A 20,755-nucleotide genomic window follows, 5' to 3' on the forward strand; every position below is an offset into this window, starting at 1 on the left:
GAGTTTGCACATTCTCCTCGTGTTTGCATGGGTCTCACCCCCACAAACCCGAAGATATGCAGGGTAGGTGGATTGACCACGCTAAATTGTCCCTTAATTGGGGAAAAAATAATTGGGTACTCTAGAAAAAATTATTTTTTAATTACTTTGAAATGGGAACTGAAATATGTCCACACAGCTTAATCCTGCTAACTCTACTTCATCTGAAGGCACCTATAAGAACTAAAACATGAAATAAGAGCTCTATAGTCAGGCATTGCCACCACCCTGCCCCGCACCCTCGCATGCTGCTCTATTCGGTGCAATTATGGTTGATCTTGAGTCTCAACTCTACTTTCCCACTCCCTCCCCATATCCCTTGATTTGGTGAGACCAAGAGTGTGTTTATTTCAACCTTGGGTATATTCAACTATCTAGAATGCACTATGCCCTGGTGTGGAGAATTCCAAAGATTCTTAACTCTTTGAAGAAATTTATCCTCATCTCAGTTCTAAATGAAATAGTGGCTGGGCCCCCTGTCTTCTAGATTTCCCTAGCCAGGAGAAACCCCATCCTGTGCCGAGTCCCTTGAATACAATATTATGATAAGTTGTATATAATGCAAAACTAATTATTTGCTGCACTTTTATTTTTAGACCTGTGAAACTGCTTCAAAGGAAGATAAAAATAAAGACCAGCCACCCCAGGCAAAGAAGGCAAAGGTCAAAACCAAGACCGTGGACCTACCCATAGAAAGCAGTCTGCAGTGGCAATTGGATCAGCAGCTACTGAATATATTCATTGAATCTGAGGTAGGATATATAATGGAGTCCTTTTATTAAAAAAGTAATGGATAACTCTTGAAACCAAAAACAAATTAGTTTAACAGTCGCTTCATAGTTCAGAACTTAAATATTGCTGTAATGAGACATGTTGCTGGAATCTTTCATCTTGCACTCAGGACAAATGCAAGAATGGGCAAAACTGTCACAAGGTTTAGCAAAGAGAAAAGGTTTGAATTGAAATTTGACGTTCTTGCATTTGCCCTTACAAATGCAAGACAAAAAGCTGTATAATTGGCCACGTCGTTTTCAGAAGGGACATGTTTGACCAGCTTTATTGTATTCTTAGTAAGAGGAGACGAAGGAAATACAGTAGATATAACATCTGGATTTTCAACGGTCTTTAATACAGTAACTCATAGTAGAAACATGACTATTGTCAGCATATATGGAGTCCGGAGACAGGTAACGAGACAGGCAAGCTCGCTACAAAACAAATAGGAAAGTTGGGGTTAAACATAGTTATTCAGACTGGTGCTGCAACACATTTCTATATTTGTTTTCATCGATCCCTTAATTATGTTCTGATTAGTGTTGCAACAAGTTTTTAAAAATCAGTTGAACAGAGTTCATAGAATCCTTACAGTACAGAAGGAGACCATTCGGTCCATCAAGTCTGCACTGACCCTCTGAAGGAGCACCCGACACAGGCTCACGTCCCCGCCCTAGCCCAGTAATCCCACCTAGCCTTTGGATATTAAGAGGCAAGTTAGCATGGCCAATCCATCTAACCTGCACATCTTTGGACTGTGTGTGAAAACTGGAGCACCTGGAGGAAACTCACGCAGACACCGGGAGAACACACAAACACCCAAAATCGAAATTAAATCTGAGTCCCTGGCACTGTGAGGCAGCAGTGCTAACCACTTTGCTACTGCCCCTGTGTATTTTTGATCATCTTGGGCAATGCAATTTTAACTTCAACTTAATATATGTTTATGCAATTATGAAATTGTTGAAATAATAGTTTTTATCCTCCCATTTAGGGTAAAATGATGATGCAAGATAAACTTGAAAAGGAAAGAAATGATGCAAAGAATGCACTGGAGGAATATGTGTATGAAAGTAGGGAAAAACTGTGTGGAATATATGAAAAATTTGTCAGTAAAGAGGTAAGTATTTAATTCAGTGCTAAGTTATAAATAAAAGATGAGGAATAAGTTGAGTTCTACAACTTCCCTCCTCCTAAGCGGACATAGGTCACTATGGACTTGCATTGGATTGGTCCATGATTATCCTTGCCAAAATTCTGCACTTGTTGACCATAACTGCCATCAAGCATGTTGGAAGAATTTACAGGCTGACAATATATCTGGCACTCATGATGAGTGTACCTTCTATAGCCACCAAGTCCTGATGGATTTGAACACAGAGCTTCTGGCCTAGTGGTAGGAATGCTACCACTCAACCACATCACCTCCCCTCTACAACCTTACCAGGGTATATTTGGCTGATCTTTGTCTTGGCTCCTGTTTGGAAGCCAAGGTTAATGCAGACAATAATGGGAAATAAGTTGAAACAAATAAAATAATGAAATAATTAATTAGTAATATATTGGACCAAAATATCTTTGTTTGTCCTTTGCCATGTTCCAAATTGGTTTTCCATGGTCTGAAATTCATTATCAAAACATCCGTCCCTTTTAGTCTTGCCATTTTTCCTTCGATGGGAGAAGTTATTTTGCCACTTGGAGGAGAGAAAAAAATATAATTCCAAAAGTGGAGAAAATATCCGTAACAATTTGTCTACATCGCTTAGGCATTTTTCAGGTTTATCCCACTCTGGACTCAGTTGATTTTTATTATACTGCATTTTGTTTTGGGGTCAAAGAGAATTTGTGAGTTAACTGCATAGCCAGTTGAGTTGGATGTGGGATACACCACACTGGCAGAATCATACCTACACATGAATCTAGTTGTTCTGCGATAACGAATCCTACTGAACAAGAGGCTGCTTCTGTTTATCGTTTGTAGTAATTTGCACATGCTCTGAAGGCACAGGTGCTGTTCCTTTTTTTAAAAACTGTCATCAATACTTGGATAGCACATTATTTACATTTTTAATGAGAAGTCCCAAATTCTTCTCTCATTCTTGATTAGGGGTTTAGGTATAGGCTTGCCACACTTACCACACATATAGGGCTGTGGAAAGAGCGATCACATCCTGAATCACTTAAACATGTCTACTGGTAGGTCAATTGAAGAGCTAAAGCAACTGAATTTAGAACATTACAGCGCAGTACAGGCCCTTCGGCCCTCGATGTTGCGCCGACCTGTGAAACCACTCTAAAGCCCATCTACACTATTTCCTTATCGTCCTTATGTCTATCCAATGACCATTTGAATGACCTTCGTGTTGGCGAGTCCACTACTGTTGCAGGCAGGGCATTCCACGCCCTTAGTAAAGAACGTACCTCTGACATCTGTCTTATATCTATCTCCCCTCAATTTAAAGCTATGTCCCCTCGTGCTAGACATCACCATATGAGGAAAAAGGCTCTCACTGTCCACCCTATCCAATCCTCTGATCATCTTCTATTCCTCAATTAAGTCACCTCTTAACCACCTTCTCTCGAATGAAAACAGCCTCAAGTCCCTCAGCCTTTCCTCATAAGATCTTCCCTCCATACCAGACAACATTCTGGTAAAACTCCTCTGCACCCTTTCCAATGCTTCCACATCCTTCCTATAATGCGGCGACCAGAATTGCACCCACTACTCCAAATGCGGCCGCACCAGAGTTTTGTACAGCTGCAACATGACCTCATGGCTCCGAAACTCAATCCCTTACCAATAAAAGCTAACACACCGTACGCCTTCTTAACAACCCTCTGAACCTGGGTGGCAACTTTCAGGGATCTATGTCCATGGACACCGAGATCTCTCTGCTCATCCACCCTGCCAAGAATTTTACCATTAGCCCAGTACTGTCTTCCTGTTATTCCTTCCAAAATGAATCACCTCACACTTTTCTGCATTAAACTCCATTTGCCACCTCTCAGCCCAGCGTTGCAGCTTATCTATGTTCCTCTGTAACTTGTAACATCCTTCCGCACTGTCCACAACTCCACCGACTTTAGTGTCATCTGCAAATTTACTCACCCATCCTTCTGCGCCCTCCTCAAGGTCATTTATAAAAATGACAAACAGCAGTGGCCCCAAAACAGATCCTTGTGGTACACCACTAGTAACTGGACTCCAGTCTGAACATTTCCCATCAACCACCACCCTTTGCCTTCTTCCAGCTAGCCAATTTCTGATCCAAACTGCTAAATCACCCTGAATCCCATGCCTCCGTATTTTCTGCAGTAGCCTACCGTGGGGAACCTTATCAAACGCTTTACTGAAATCCATATACACCACATCAACTGCTTTACCCTCATCCACCTGTTTGGTCACCTTCTCAAAGAACTCAATAAGGTTTGTGAGGCACGACCTACCCTTCACAAAACCGTGTTGACTATCTAATCAAATTAGTCCTTTCCAGATGATTAGCATCATATAATTTACAATGCAGAAGGAGGCCATTCGGCCCATCGAGTCTGCACCGGCTCTTGGAAAGAGCACCCTACCCAAGGTCAACACCTCCACCCTATCCCCAGTAACCCCACCCAACTCTAAGGGCAATTTTGGACACTAAGGGCAATTTATCATGGCCAATCCACCTAACCTGCACATCTTTGGACTGTGGGAGGAAACCGGAGCACCCGGAGGAAACCCACGCACACACGGGGAGGATGTGCAGACTCCGCACAGACAGTGACCCAAGCCGGAATCGAACCTGGGACCCTGGAGCTGTGAAGCAATTGTGCTATCCACAATGCTACCGTGCTGCCCATATACATCCATTATAAACCTTTCCAAGATTTTGCCCACAACAGAAGTAAGGCTCACTGGTCTATAGTTACCGGGGTTGTCTCTACTCCCCTTCTTGAACAAGGGGACAACATTTGCTATCCTCTAGTCTTCTGGCACTATTCCTGTAGACAAAGATGACTTAAAGATCAAAGCCAAAGGCTCAGCAATCTCCTCCGTAGCTTCCCAGAGAATTTCTCTTAGCATGTCTCTTTAAACAAAAGTTATCCAATTTATCCAATCGGATCATACCAAATCTTATAACAGTCTCAGGGTGGATTAGGAAAATGGGCATGAGTAAATAGGTAGAAATATACTACCATATCTTTAATGAATGTCTATCTGCATTAACATTTGTGAATCCTCATTAGAAAGAAAAAAATGTTTCAAAGGAGAGCTACCAAATATATTTGTACTGAAATCTAATTGGACACTAAACCTGATCCTGTGAATTGATGGTGAAGTGTCAATTTTTGTAGGTCAATATTAAGCTTTTTTTTAAATCCTAGGAACAAAGCAAATTAAGCCTTCTGCTGGAAGACACCGAAAACTGGCTGTATGAAGATGGCGAGGATCAGGGGAAACAAGTGTATATAGATAAATTGACCGAACTGAAGGTAAATATGTGCAGATTAGAGATAATCACTTTGTGTATTTCTATGAAATGCATAAATATTTCTCTTAACATGTAGTGAAACAAAGCTAAAGCTTTTCCCCTACTTGTGCTATCAATTTGTAGGAGTAGAATTTCCCTGCTGGTAAAATTCGATTAATTTGTTGATAATCCATATTCATACTGTGCATTAATTTCTGTTTGACCAAAAGTATACTGTCACCAAGAACATTATCCTAAAGGCAAGCTCTAGGCAAAAATCTTAAAAGCAGGGACCTTAAAACAATCAGCAGCTCCTTTTGCTGTGTTTTTTCCCAGTGGGATAGGCGTTAGCGTTAATGAAATGAAATGAAAATCGCTTGTTGTCACAAGTAGGTTTCAAATGAAGTTTCTGTGAAAATCCCCTAGTCGCCACATTCCGGCGCATGTTCGGGGAGGCTGGTACGGGAATTGAACCGTGCTGCTGGCCTGCCTTGGTCTGCTTTCAAAGCCAGCTATTTAGCCCTGTGCTAAACCAGCCCCTGGAAAACTTGGAAGTGTCTACATTGAAACCGAAGTACCAAATGTAAGCAAAGCCGGTGCAAAACAATATAGAACCTTTTTTATGTAGTGAAACATCCCAATGCAATAAGCGAAGTACTTGCAAGAAAACAACAGAGCAGGAAGATCACTGAAATAGATGATGAATGAAGAATAAGGTGAAATAGAGGAGTCCAAGAATACAAATTTCAGTTCAAAGCAACAAGGCATCTAACTGCAAGCTACAGAGCCCCATGCAAGTTAGAAATTCAAAATGAATAATGCCCCTATCAGAATATTTTACGGTTGAAGTGCTACAGGTGCCACACATGTCATTGAGATGAGCTGTTGTTCAAGTCTTGGCTGCCAACATCCACAGTTTTGCTGCCACTTGTCTACTGGCTGTGGCAGTATTGCCCATCAATCATTCAAAACAATTGTCTCTACAGCAATGAGATACCATAGCTGTGCTGTCTACTTTGGGGCCACTAATCTGTGAACAGAGACTGCACTGTTACTGAAAATTGAAGTCTGTTATTACCCTTCAGTGAACACACGTTTTATCTCTGCACACATTTGTGTTTCAAAGGGACATATATACTTCAATGTGCAATCAAGTCATGATGTGCCCATTTCTTTTTACAGAAATTTGGTCAGCCAATTCGAGACCGCTGCCAAGAGTTTGAGGATCGTCCACGAGCCTTTGATGAGATGGGAAGACAGATGCAGCAATACATGAAGATAATAAACGCCTATAGAAATAAAGTATGTAGACAAGAACATTTGTCATCAAAAATAATACCCGATGGAATGAAATATATATGGTGAATGTGTATTGTCCAATTCATAATATTTGTAATAACAGTGGTTTAATCTTCGATTTTGTTTTAGTGTTAATAGAATATTAAATCTTTAAAAGTATACCTGACGTAAAGTTGCAATAGATGAGGTTCTTGAGTGAAGCAGAAGTAACTTGGAACTTTATTACCTACAACCTGAGTTTTTGAAGTTTATTTTAATTGCAGCTTTGTGGTCGCATAAACACTGGTGCATATTCCCATTGTACATGGAAATACAATTGAAACAATTTTTTTTTTCCATTATAACATGTTTCCATTGGCAGTGGCTATCCATGTTGTTGATAAATGATCTCACACGGATAGGTTAACAATTTGATAAATTTCGTTACAAAGAAATTGTGTCCCATGTAGATTGTAGCAATAACTGAAAAGTTAGAGTTTCAAACATTGCTGAGAGCTGGACATAAGAATATTTAGTACATAGAGGGGGGAGCAAAATGTTTCAAATCTCTCCCTGTATCAAGGGTATTTTTGTTCCTGCCTACAGAACTGTATTATTGAATCTGAACAGAAAAGGCAATCCACTAACTTTGGGGCATGAATGCTAATCACCCTCAATGTAAATTGATTCTTTACATTAATCCAGAGATGTTAAATCCATGAGCCATACTGAAATTTTTTTAGTTGCTCACGTCTGGTTCCGCATCTAAGGCTTAGAAGGTTGCTGTTCTGCATTAATAATGTTGATACCAGCTGCCTTTATTGTTTTTTGGAATGGCAGCACTGGAGCCATTGTTAGCTTAAATGTGAATGGAGTTTTTTTTTTTAATTATACTATCTCTTCCTTGTATTCCTTCCCAGCAATTTATATTAGCTCCAACTGCAATATCACAACTTGCATCTCTGGTTGTTCCTTAAAATTCACAATACGACTTCCGGGTGCGGCGATGACCAGCTGAGTCGCACGTTTCGGCAGCTCCCGGTGGAACGGACTTTTGGGCTCTTAATAAGAGCCCCAACGGCAATTTTAACGGCTAAAAGTACTGTGCGGTGAACCAGAAGGGAATCCCCCCCTGGATACGGATGAAAAAAGGAGGAGAAAGTGGCCGGATTGCGGTGGATCCTTTAGAGCAGCGGCAAGGAAGGCAAGCAAAAACCAAGATGGCGTCGGAAGGTGGCAGTTTAATATGGGGCCCTGAACAACACGAGTTTTTGAAACGCTGCGTGGAAGAACTCAAAAAGGAAATGAAGAAGGAGCTGTTGGCCTCGATATTACAGGCGATCGAAGGGCTAAAGGAGGAGCAAAAGACCCAGGAGCGGGAGCTTCGGGTCGTGAAGGCAAAGGCTGCCGAGAATGAGGACGACATACAGGGCCTGGTGGTGAAGACGGAGATACACGAGGCACACCATAAACGATGTGTGGAAAGGCTGGAGGCGCTGGAGAACAACGCGAGGAGGAACAACCTAAGGATTCTTGGTCTTCCTGAAGGTGCGGACGTCGGGGCATATGTGAGCACGATGCTGCACTCGTTAATGGGAGCGGAGGCACCGGCGGGTCCGCTGGAGGTGGAGGGAGCATACTGAGTGATAGCGCGAGGACCGAGAGCAGGAGAAATTCCTAGAGCCAGAGTGGTGAGATTCCTCCATTTTAAGGACAGAGAGATGGTCCTTAGATGGGCAAAGAAAACTCGGAGCAGTAAATGGGAGAACGCGGTGATCCGCGTATACCAAGACTGGAGTGCGGAGGTGGCGAGAAGGAGGGCGAGCTTTCATCAGGCCAAGGCGGTGCTTCACAAAAAGAAGATAAAATTCTGAATGCTGCAACCGGCAAGACTGTGGGTCACATATCAAGGGAGGCACCACTACTTTGAGACGGCGGATGAGGCGTGGACTTTTATCGTGGAAGAAAAATTGGAATGAGCGGGTTATTAAAAAAAGAACGTTTGGACTTCCGGGTGCGGCGATGACCAGCTAAGTCGCACCTTTCGGCAGCTCCCGGTGGAACGGACTTTTGGGCTCTTGATAGGAGCCCCAACGGCAATTTTAACGGCTAAAAACACCGTGCGGTAAACCAGAAGGGTGTTCCCCCTGGACACGGATGGAAAAAGGAGAGGAAAGTGGCTGGATTGCAGCGGATCCTTTGGAACAACGGCAAGGAAGGCAAGCAGAAACCAAGATGGCGTTGGAAGGTGGCAGTTTCATATGGGGCCCTGAACAACAAGAGTTCTTGAAACGCTGCGTGGAGGAGATAAAAAAGGAAATGAAGAAAGAGTTGTTGGCCCCGATATTACAGGCGATTGAAGGGCTGAAAGAGGAACAAAAGACCCAGGAGCAGGAGCTTCGGGTCGTGAAGGCGAAAGCAGCAGAGAATGAGAACGATATACAGGGCCTGGTGGTGAAGTCGGAGATACAGGAGGCACACCAGAAACGATGTGTGGAGAGGTTGGAGGCACTGGAAAACAACGCAAGGAGGAACAACTTGAGGATTCTTGGCCTTCCTGAAGGTGTGGAGGGGGCGGACGTCGGGGCATATGTGAGCACGATGCTGCACTCGTTAATGGGAGCGGAGGCCCCGATGGGTCCGTTGGAGGTGGAGGGAGCATACCGAGTTATGGTGCGAGGATCGAGAGCAGGAGAAACTCCCAGAGCCATAGTGGTGAGATTCCTCCGTTTTAAGGATAGAGAAATGGTCCTTCGATGGGCGAAGAAAACTCGGTGCAGTAAATGGGAGAACGCGGTGATCCGCGTTTATCAAGATTGGAGTGCGGAGGTGGCGAGAAGGAGGGCGAGCTTTAATCGGGCCAAAGCGGTACTTCACAAAAGGAAGATCAAATTTGGAATGCTGCAACCGGCAAGACTGTGGGTCACATATCAAGGGAGGCACCACTACTTTGAGACGGCGGATGAAGCGTGGACTTTTATTGTAGAAGAAAAATTGGAATGAGTGGATTATGAAAATGAACGTTTGGACAAAGTGGTGGGGCGAATGGGGGGGGGGGGCGAAGAGGGGTTTTATGTTTTAATCCTGCGGTATGGTAACTTTTCTTTCTCCCACAGGTGGTGATGGGGGGAGGCGGGGCCGAGGGAGAGGCGCGGGCTTGGTTCCCGCGCTATGATAATTATGGCGGGAATAGAGAAGCAGGAAGGAGGGGGCGTCGCACGGTGCGAGCCGTGATCACGGGGGGAAGCCGAGGTCAGCCAGAGTTTGCTGACTTCTGGGAGCAACATGGGGGGAGTAATTACGCTAGCGGGGGGGGTGGGAGGGGGGAATTACTGGGTTGCTGCTGCTGGGGAAAGGGGGGAGTGGGTACGGGAAAGGATGGGCGGGGGGGCACCGCCTGGGAGAGATACAGCTGCGTGGGAACTGGGTGAGAAGCTGGAAAAAGATGATGGCTAACCGGCAAGGGGGGGGGGGGGGGGGTGGGAAGCCCCCCAACTCGGCTGATCATGTGGAACGTGAGAGGGCTTAACGGGCCGATAAAGAGGGCACGAGTACTCGCACACCTTAAGAAACTTAAAGCAGATGTGGTTATGTTACAGGAAACGCACCTGAAACTGATAGACCAGGTTAGGCTGCGCAAAGGATGGGTGGGGCAGGTGTTCCATTCTGGGCTGGATGCGAAAAACAGGGGGGTGGCTATATTAGTGGGGAAGCGGGTAATGTTCGAGGCAAAGACTATAGTGGCGGATAACGGGGGCAGATACGTGATGGTGAGTGGCAAATTACAGGGAGAGATGGTGGTTTTGGTAAACGTGTATGCCCCGAACTGGGACGATGCCAACTTTATGAGGCGAATGCTAGGACGCATCCCGGACCTAGAGACGGGAAAGCTGATAATGGGGGGAGACTTTAACACGGTGTTGGAACCAAGGCTGGATAGGTCGAAGTCCAGGACTGGTAGGAGGCCGGCAGCAGCCAAGGTGCTTAAGGATTTTATGGAGCAGATGGGAGGGGTGGACCCGTGGAGATTCAGTAGACCGAGGAGTAAGGAGTTCTCGTTTTTCTCCTATGTCCATAAAGTCTATTCACGCATAGACTTTTTTGTGTTGGGTAGGGCATTGATCCCGAGGGTGAGGGGAACGGAATATACGGCTATAGCCATTTCGGATCATGCCCCACACTGGGTTGACTTGGAGATAGGGGAGGAAACAAGAGGGCGCCCACCCTGGAGAATGGACATGGGACTAATGGCAGATGAGGGGATGTGCCTAAGGGTGAGGGGATGCATTGAAAAGTACTTGGAACTCCATGACAATGGGGAGGTTCAGGTGGGAGTGGTCTGGGAGGCGTTGAAGGCGGTGGTAAGGGGGGAGCTGATATCAATAAGGACACATAAAGGGAAGCAGGAGAGTAAGGAACGGGAGCGGTTGCTGCAAGAACTTTTGAGCACAGACAATATGCGGAAGCACCGGAGGAGGGACTGGACAGGGAAAGGCAAAGGCTGCATGTGGAATTTGACTTGCTGACTACAGGCATTGCAGAGGCACAATGGAGGAAGGCGCAGGGTGTACAGTATGAATATGGAGAGAAGGCGAGCAGATTGCTGGCACACCAATTGAGGAAAAGGGGAGCAGCGAGGGAAATAGGGGGGGTGAGGGACGAGGAAGGAGAGACGGAGCGGGGAGCAGAGAGAGTGAATGAAGTGTTCAAGACATTTTATAAAAAATTGTATGAAGCTCAACCCCCGGATGGGAGGGAGAGAATGATGGATTTTTTGGATCGGCTGGAAATTCCCAAGGTGGAAGAGCAGGAAAGGGTGGGACTGGGAGCACAGATCACGGTAGAAGAAGTGGTGAAAGGAATTAGGAACATGCAGACGGGAAAGGCCCCGGGACCGGATGGATTCCCAGTTGAATTTTACAGAAAATATTTGGACTTGCTCGCCCCGCTACTGACAAGGACCTTTAACGAGGCAAAGGAAAGGGGACAACTGCCCCCGACTATGTCAGCAGCAACGATATCGCTTCTCTTAAAGAAGGAAAAGGATCTGCTACAATGCGGGTCCTACAGACCAATTTCCCTCCTAAATGTGGATGCCAAGGTCCTGGCCAAGGTAATGGCAATGAGAATAGAGGAATGCGTCCCGGGGGTGGTTCATGAGGACCAAACTGGGTTTGTGAAGGGGAGACAGCTGAACACGAATATACGGAGGCTGTTAGGGGTAATGATGATGGCCCCACCAGAGGGTGAAACGGAGATAGTAGTGGCGATGGATGCCGAGAAAGCATTTGATAGAGTGGAATGGGATTATCTGTGGGAGGTGTTGAGGAGATTTGGTTTTGGAGAGGGGTATGTTAGATGGGTGCAGCTGTTGTATAGGGCCCCAGTGGCGAGTGTGGTCACGAATGGACGGGGATCGGCATATTTTCGGCTCCATAGAGGGACAAGGCAGGGATGTCCTCTGTCCCCATTACTGTTTGCACTGGCGATTGAGCCCCTGGCGATAGCGCTGAGAGGTTCCAAGAGATGGAGGGGAATACTTAGGGGAGGAGAAGAACACCGGGTATCTTTATATGCGGATGATCTGCTACTATATGTGGCGGATCCAGCGGAGGGGATGCCAGAAATAATGCGGATACTTGGGGAGTTTGGGGATTTTTCAGGGTATAAATTGAACATGGGGAAGAGTGAGCTGTTTGTGGTGCATCCAGGGGAGCAGAGTAGAGAAATAGAAGACCTACCGTTGAGGAAGGTAACAAGAGACTTTCGTTACCTGGGGATCCAGATAGCTAAGAATTGGGGCACATTGCACAGGCTAAATTTGACGCGGTTGGTGGAACAGATGGAGGAAGATTTCAAGAGATGGGATATGGTAGCATTGTGAATGGCAGGGAGGGTGCAGGCGGTTAAGATGGTGGTCCTCCCGAGATTCCTCTTTGTGTTTCAGTGCCTCCCGGTGGTGATCACGAAGGCTTTTTTCAAAAGGATAGAAAAGAGTATCATGGGTTTTGTTTGGGCCGGGAAGACTCCAAGAGTGAGGAAGGGATTCTTACAGCGTAGTAGGGATAGGGGGGGGCTGGCACTACCGAGCCTAAGTGAGTATTATTGGGCCGCTAATATTTCAATGGTGAGTAAGTGGATGGGAGAGGAGGAAGGAGCGGCGTGGAAGAGATTAGAGAGGGCGTCCTGTAGGGGGACCAGCCTGCAGGCTATGGTGACAGCCCCATTGCCGTTCTCACCAAGGAACTATACCACGAGTCCGGTGGTGGTAGCTACACTGAAGATTTGGGGACAGTGGAGACGACATAGGGGACAGACCGGAGCATTGGGGGGGTCCCCGATAAGAAACAACCATAGGTTTGCCCCGGGGGGAATGGATGGGGGATATGGAATGTGGCAAAGAGCAGGAATAACGCAATTGAAAGATCTATTTGTGGATGGGAAGTTTGCGAGTCTGGGAGCGCTGACCGAGAAATATGGGTTGCCCCAAGGGAATGCATTCAGGTACATGCAATTGAGGGCTTTTGCGAGGCAACAGGTGAGGGAATTCCCGCAGCTCCCGACACAAGAGGTGCAGGACAGAGTCATCTCAAAGAAATGGGTGGGGGATGGTAAGGTGTTGGATATATATAGGGAAATGAGGGACGAAGGGGAGACTATGGTGGACGAACTAAAAGGGAAATGGGAAGAAGAGCTAGGGGAGGAGATTGAGGAGGGGCTGTGGGCAGATGCCCTAAACAGGGTAAACTCGTCGTCCTCGTGCGCCAGGCTAAGCCTGATTCAGTTTAAGGTATTACACAGGGCACATATGACTGGAACACGGCTCAGTAAATTTTTTGGGGTGGAGGATAGGTGTGCGAGGTGCTCGAGAAGCCCAGCGAATCATACCCATATGTTTTGGTCATGCCCGGCACTACAGGGGTTTTGGATGGGGGTGACAAAGGTGCTTTCGAAAGTAGTAGGAGTCCGGTTCGAACCAAGCTGGGGGTTGGCTATATTTGGGGTTGCACAAGAGCCGGGAGTGCAGGAGGCGAGAGAGGCCGATGTTTTGGCCTTTGCGTCCCTAGTAGCCCGGCGCAGGATATTGCTAATGTGGAAAGAAGCCAAGCCCCCGGGGGTGGAGACCTGGATAAATGATATGGCGGGGTTCATAAAGTTAGAGCGGATTAAGTTCGTCCTAAGGGGGTCGGCTCAAGGGTTCACCAGGCGGTGGCAACCGTTCGTCGAATATCTTGCGGAAAGATAGATGGGGGAAAAAGAAGGCAGCAGCAGCAGCCCAGGACTTGGGGGGGGGGGGGGGGGGGGAGAAGAGGGATGGAGGGGGGGGGGAGAAGAGGGATGGGGGGGGGAGGGATGGGATGGGGGAGGGGGGGGGAGGGATGGGGGGGGGAGGGATGGGTGGGGGGGTGGCCTGAGACAAGGCAGTTGCCAATTAGGGCTAGTTTTTATTTTTGTTATTTAATATTTATTTATTTGTTGTTGTTTTTTTTTTTCTTGTTTAAATAAAAACGGTCATTATTATCTGTATTGTTATAATGTTGTGTAAAGGATGCACAATGTACTGTGATGGTTGACCAAAAATTTTCAATAAAATATTTATTAAAAAAAAAAGGACCTTTGAAACAAAGTGGTGGGGCGAAGAGGGGGGGAAAGAGGAGTTTTATGTTATTAATCCTGCGATGTGGTAACTTTTCTCTCTTCCACAGGAGGTGGTGGGGGGAGGAAAGGAGGTGGAAGAGATGGGGCGTTGGCCATTGGGGGCGGGGCCAAGGGGGAAGCGCGGGCTCGGTTCCCGTGCTATGATAATCATGGCGGGAATAGGAAAGCAGGAAGGAGGGGGCGTCGCACGGTGCGAGCCGAGGTCACGGGGGGAAGCCGAGGTCGGCCAGAGTTTGCTGACTTCTGGGAGCAACATGGGGGGTGTAACTACGCTAGTGGGGGATCTAGCGGGGGGGTGGGAGGGGGGAATTATTGGGCTGCTGGGGAGAGGGGGGAGCTGGTATGGGGTGGGATGGGCGGGGGGGCACCGCCCGGGGGGGGACACAACTGCGTGGGAACCGGGTGAGGAGCTGGAAAAGGGGATGGCTAATCGACAAGGGGGGGGGGGTAAAAAGCCCCCCAACCCGGCTGATCACGTGGAACGTGAGCGGGCTGAACGGGCCGATAAAGAGGGCACGGGTACTCGCACACCTTAAGAAACTTAAGGCAGACGTGGTTATGTTACAGGAAACGCACTTGAAACTGATAGACCAGGTGAGACTACGCAAAGGTTGGGTGGGGCAGGTGTTCCATTCGGGGCTAGATGCGAAAAACAGGGGGGTGTCTATATTAGTGGGGAAGCGGGTAATGTTTGAGGCAAAGACTATAGTGGCGGATAGCGGGGGCAGATACGTGATGGTGAGTGGCAAACTACAGGGGGAGATGGTGGTTTTGGTAAACGTATATGCCCCGAACTGGGATGATGCCAATTTTATGAGGCGTATGCTAGGACGCATCCCGGACCTAGAGGTGGGAAAATTGGTAATGGGGGGAGATTTCAATACGGTGTTGGAACCAGGGCTGGATAGGTCGAAGTCCAGGACTGGAAGGAGGCCCGCAGCAGCCAAGGTACTTAAAGATTTTATGGAGCAGATGGGAGGTGTGGACCCGTGGAGATTTAGCAGACCTAGGAGTAAGGAGTTCTCGTTTTTCTCCTATGTCCACAAAGTCTATTCGCGAATAGACTTTTTTGTTTTGGGAAGGGCGTTGATCCCGAAGGTGAGGGGAACGGAGTATACGGCTATAGCCATTTCGGATCACTCTCCACATTGGGTGGACTTGGAGATAGGGGAGGAAACAGAAGGGCGCCCACCCTGGAGAATGGACATGGGACTAATGGCAGATGAGGGGGTGTGTCTAAGGGTGAGGGGGTGCATTGAAAAGTACTTGGAACTCAATGATAATGGGGAGGTCCAGGTGGGAGTGGTCTGGGAGGCGCTGAAGGCAGTGGTTAGAGGGGAGCTGATATCAATCAGGGCACATAAAGGAAAGCAGGAGAGAGGGGACGGGAGCGGTTGCTGCAAGGACTTCTGAGGGTGGACAGGCAATATGCGGAGGCACCGGAGGAGGGACTGTACAGGGAAAGGCAAAGGCTACACGTAGAATTTGACTTGTTGACAACGGGTACTGCAGAGGCACAGTGGAGGAAGGCACAGGGTGTACAGTATGAATATGGGGAGAAGGCGAGCAGGTTGCTGGCCCACCAATTGAGGAAAAGGGGAGCAGCGAGGGAAATAGGGGGAGTGAGGGATGAGGAAGGAGAGATGGTGCGGGGAGCGGAGAGAGTGAATGGAGTGTTCAAGGCATTTTATAAAAAATTATACGAAGCTCAACCCCCGGATGGGAGGGAGAGAATGATGGGCTTTCTGGACCGGCTGGAATTTCCCACGGTGGAGGAGCAGGAAAGGGTGGGACTGGGAGCACAGATTGAAATAGAGGAAGTAGTGAAAGGAATTAGGAGCATGCAGGCGGGGAAGGCTCCGGGACCGGATGGATTCCAGTTGAATTTTACAGGAAATATGCGGTCTTGCTCGCCCCGCTACTGATGAGGACCTTTAATGAGGCAAAGGAAAGGGGACAGCTGCCCCCGACTATGTCTGAGGCAACGATATCGCTTCTCCTAAAGAAGGAAAAGGACCCGCTGCAATGCGGATCCTATAGACCTATTTCCCTCCTAAATGTAGACGCTAAGATTCTGGCCAAGGTGATGGCAATGAGGATAGAGGATTGTGTCCCGAGGGTGGTCCATTAGAACCAAACTGGGTTTGTGAAGGGGAGACAGCTGAATACGAATATACGGAGGCTGCTCGGGGTAATGATGCCCCCACCAGAGGGGGAAGCGGAGATAGTGGTGGCAATGGATACCGAGAAAGCATTTGATAGTGGAGTGGGATTATTTGTGGGAGGTGCTGAGGAGATTTGGTTTTGGAGATGAGTATGTTCAATGGGTGCAGCTGTTGTATAGGGCCCCAGTGGCGAGTGTGGTCACGAATGGACTGGGATCTGCATACTTTCGGCTCCATATAGGGACAAGGCAGGGATGCCCTCTGTCCCCATTGCTGTTTGCACTGGCGATTGAGCCCCTGGCAATAGCATTGAGGGGTTCCAAGAAGTGGAGGGGAGTACTTAGAGGAGGAGAAGAACACCGGGTATCTCTGTATGCGGATGATTTGTTATATGTAGCGGACCCGGCCGGAGGGGATGCCAGAGATAATGCGGACACTTCGGGAGTTTGGAGAATTCTCAGGATATAAACTGAACATGGGGAAAAGTGAGTTGTTTGTGGTGCATCCAGGGGAGCAGAGCAGAGAAATAGAGGACTTTCCGCTGAGGAAGGTAACAAGGGCCTTTTGTTACTTGGGGATCCAGATAGCCAAGAATTGGGGTACATTGCATAGGTTAAATTTTACGCGATTGGTGGAACAAATGGAGGAGGACTTCAAGAGATGGGACATGGTATCCCTGTCACTGGCAGGGCGGGTGCAGGCGGTTAAAATGGTAGTCCTCCCGAGATTCCTCTTTGTGTTTCAGTGCCTCCCGGTGGTGATCACGAAGGCTTTTTTCAAAAGGATCGAAAAGAGTATCATGAGTTGTGTGGGCCGGGAAGACCCCGAGAGTGAGGAAGGGATTCTTACAGCGTAGTAGGGATAGGGGGGGGGCTGGCACTACCGAGCCTAAGTGAGTACTACTGGGCCGCCAATATCTCAATGGTGAGTAAGTGGATGGGAGAAGAGGAGGGAGCGGCGTGGAAGAGATTGGAGAGGGCGTCCTGTAGGGGGACTAGCCTACAAGCTATGGTGACGGCCCCATTGCCGTTCTCACCGAAGAAATACACCACAAGCCCGGTGGTGGTGGCGACTTTGAAAATTTGGGGACAGTGGAGTCTGCATAGGGGAAAGACGGGAGCCTTGGTGGGGTCCCCGATAAGAAATAACCATAGGTTTGCCCCGGGGAGAATGGATGGGGGATTTGGAATATGGCAAAGAGCAGGAGTAACGCAACTGAAAGATCTGTTTGTGGATGGGAAGTTCGCAAGTCTGGGAGCGCTGACCGAGAAATATGGGTTGCCCCAAGGGAATGCATTCCGGTATATGCAACTGAGGGCTTTTGCGAGGCAGCAGGTGAGGGAATTCCCGCAGCTCCCGACGCATGAGGTGCAGGACAGAGTAATCTCAAAGACATGGGTGGGGGACGGTTAGGTGTCAGATATATATAGGGAAATGAGGGACGAGGGGGAGATTATGGTAGATGAGCTGAAAGGGAAATGGGAAGAAGAGCTGGGGGAGGAGATTGAGGAGGGGCTGTAGGCGGATGCCCTAAGTAGGGTAAACTCATCGTCTTCGTGTGCCAGGCTAAGCCTGATTCAATTTAAGGTGTTACACAGGGCGCATATGACTGGAGCACGGCTCAGTAAATTTTTGGGGGTAGAGGATAGGTGTGCGAGATGCTCAAGAAGCCCAGTGAATCACACCCACATGTTCTGGTCATGTCCGGCACTACAGGGGTTCTGGGTGGGGGTGACAAAGGTGCTTTCGAAAGTAGTGGGGGTCCAGGTCGAACCAAGCTGGGGGTTGGCTATATTTGGGGTTGCACAAGAGCCGGGAGTGCAGGAGGCGAGGGAGGCCGATGTTTTGGCCTTTGCGTCCCTAGTAGCCCGGCGCAGGATACTGTTGATGTGGAAGGAAGCCAAGCCCCCGGGGGTGGAGACCTGGATAAATGACATGGCGGGGTTTATAAAGCTGGAACGGATTAAGTTCGTCCTAAGGGGATCGGCTCAAGGGTTCACCAGGCGGTGGCAGCCGTTCGTCGAATACCTCACAGAAAGATAGAGGGAATGAAAAAGAAAAAGGCAGCAGCAGCAGCCCAGGGGGGTGGGTGGGGGGGAGGAACCAGAAGGAGTCTCAGGGTTATTAATATATATGTATAATATGTATAGGTCGTTGCTATAAATAATTGTATATTGGACTGTTAAATCATATTTTTGGAGAGTGTTTATCTGAGACAAGGCAGTTGCCATTTAGTTTTAGTTTTTGTTATATATTATTTATTCTTTGTTTATAAAACAGGTCATTGTTATTTATACTGTTATATTATTGTGTAAAGGATACACAATGTACTGTGATGGTTGACCAAAAATTTTCAATAAAATATTTATTTTGTAAAAAAATTCACAATGCAAATTCCGCAGCCTTTTTAAACTTTCAACAGCAACTATGTTTTTTTCCCAGGCTTGTTTTCTCACTAGTAAAAGTAAGTTTGATCATCTAGGTTCCAAAATAATGTGCCTGACTACGGAAATCAATAGTTGAAATGTTTTTAAAGCTCTGAAAGAGAGTCACAATGATTCCAGGGATAAAAGAACTGTAGCTATGAAGGTACATTGGCGAGGTTAGGAGTGTTTACCTAGGAAAAAATAAGGCTAAAAAATTTGATAAAGATATATGAGACTCCGGTGTATGGACCAGAGTGAATAGTGAGAAACTGTTCCCACTTGATGAGCATCAAAAACTGGAGGGCACAGATTCAAAATAATTGGTATTGGGAGTAAAAGTGATGTGAGGAAAATGTTTCCACCAGAGTGAAAGGGTGATGAAGGCAGGTTCAGTCGAGATATTCAAAAGGAAATAGGATTGCTATCTATAAATGGGCACTGTAATGGGGATAAGGCAGGAGTGGGACCAGATAGAATGCCGGTTCATAGGGCCAATGCAGATTTGATGTGCTGATTTGCCTCCTGCACTGTTGAGATTCTTTCTGTGACACTCAAATCAACCAGAACAGACTAATCACAATGCAGGAGTTGTGTAACAGACAGAAATAGATCTGGTTTCTTCTAGCGATTTAAACCAGATAATCTGGATTTACAAAGAAAAAACCTGAAATTGATGTTCAAATGTAATGACATTATTTCAGGGATAGCTGGTTCAATTAAACTTGTTCATGTGAGTGAATGTCTTCCTCCTTGTGTTTTTCATGTCCTCTACAGGAAGAACAATATGATCATCTGGATTCAGCAGACATGGAGAAAGTGGGGAAGCATGTGCAAGAAGCAATGGAATGGATGAACAGCAAGATGAATTTGCAGAGCAAACAATCTCTAACACAAGCCCCTCTTGTAAAATGTGCAGATATCCGAGCCAAACTTAAGGTAGGAAAATCCTTCCAAGCTGTTCAATGAAATTACCATGGAAATTACCATATTGTTTGAGCTGGTGTGCTTCCAGGTCCCTGGAGGCCTCTAAAAATGTAAGAACAGTTTGGTTACTGGGGAGAGAAGAAAAGGACAAAACACTGTTGTTACTGAACAGTAATTTATTCTCAATAGATTTGTTGTTTTTTTCCTCTGGAACACATTGCTGATGTTCACATGGATGACGAAAGTAAATACATTGGGATGATGCTTGTGAGAACTTTTATTTTTGCATTATTATCTACTCTGTGATACTGTATCTTGGAGATTGTACAATGTATATACAGCATTCGGCGAAGCAAGTTTGCCTGTTACTTGGGTTACTTGTGGTTTCTGCTTAATGTGATTCAAATGAGATTTCTTCTGTATTTCCTTCCCTTAATCCTGAGAGTTAACATCCATCTATCTCTGGAATAAAATTTTGGTTGTCATTTAATACTAGCTTCAAAAAATTGTTCCAATGGATGGACAAATCAAACTGGTGCCTTCATGACTCCTGCCCAATATATTTGCCGTATTAATTTTATTGGCATTGTTGTCAAGGAAATGAATACATGACCTGATTGAAAGGTGAAACCAGACCGTATCTGAAGGGATAAAACACTTTACAGGTACTCTAATGGTTTTGATTAGAGTAAGGAAAATATAGTATATTTTGAAGGATGCTGTAATGACTGCGGTAAATTGGTAAAGAAATGTTGATGATCAAACCCCCGAAATATGGCAGCTTTGTGGAAGTAAATGTGCAGCTAATATGTAGCTTTATGAAGCGTTTCCCAGGAAAGCATTGAAGGTGTAGCATTTTGAAAGTTTGGAGCGTTTCGATACCTTTCGCAGACTTGGCTGTTGTGAAGGATCAGATGTAAAATGGAGAAGGCAATTTGGAATAACAACCTTTACATTCATCTAGGGGAGGTGGTGGTGCAGTGGTATTGCCACTGGACTAATAAAGCAGAAACTCGGGGTAATGCACTCCCTA

General features: G+C 46.7%; 1 protein-coding gene across 1 annotated transcript in view; it reads left to right on the forward strand.

Annotated features, from left to right (window-relative positions):
- LOC140427065 (heat shock 70 kDa protein 4-like) overlaps positions 1-20,755 on the forward strand; it is a 99,655-nt gene that overhangs the window by 77,149 nt on the left and 1,751 nt on the right. Inside the window, exons 14-18 of the mRNA XM_072512535.1 lie at positions 636-791; positions 1,808-1,933; positions 5,185-5,292; positions 6,453-6,572; positions 19,573-19,734. Of these exons, the coding sequence (XP_072368636.1) occupies positions 636-791; positions 1,808-1,933; positions 5,185-5,292; positions 6,453-6,572; positions 19,573-19,734 (672 nt within the window). The remainder of the gene's footprint in view (positions 1-635; positions 792-1,807; positions 1,934-5,184; positions 5,293-6,452; positions 6,573-19,572; positions 19,735-20,755) is intronic.

This window comes from Scyliorhinus torazame, chromosome 7 (assembly GCF_047496885.1).
Source record: "Scyliorhinus torazame isolate Kashiwa2021f chromosome 7, sScyTor2.1, whole genome shotgun sequence".
In the NCBI taxonomy this organism is placed as follows: domain Eukaryota; kingdom Metazoa; phylum Chordata; class Chondrichthyes; order Carcharhiniformes; family Scyliorhinidae; genus Scyliorhinus; species Scyliorhinus torazame.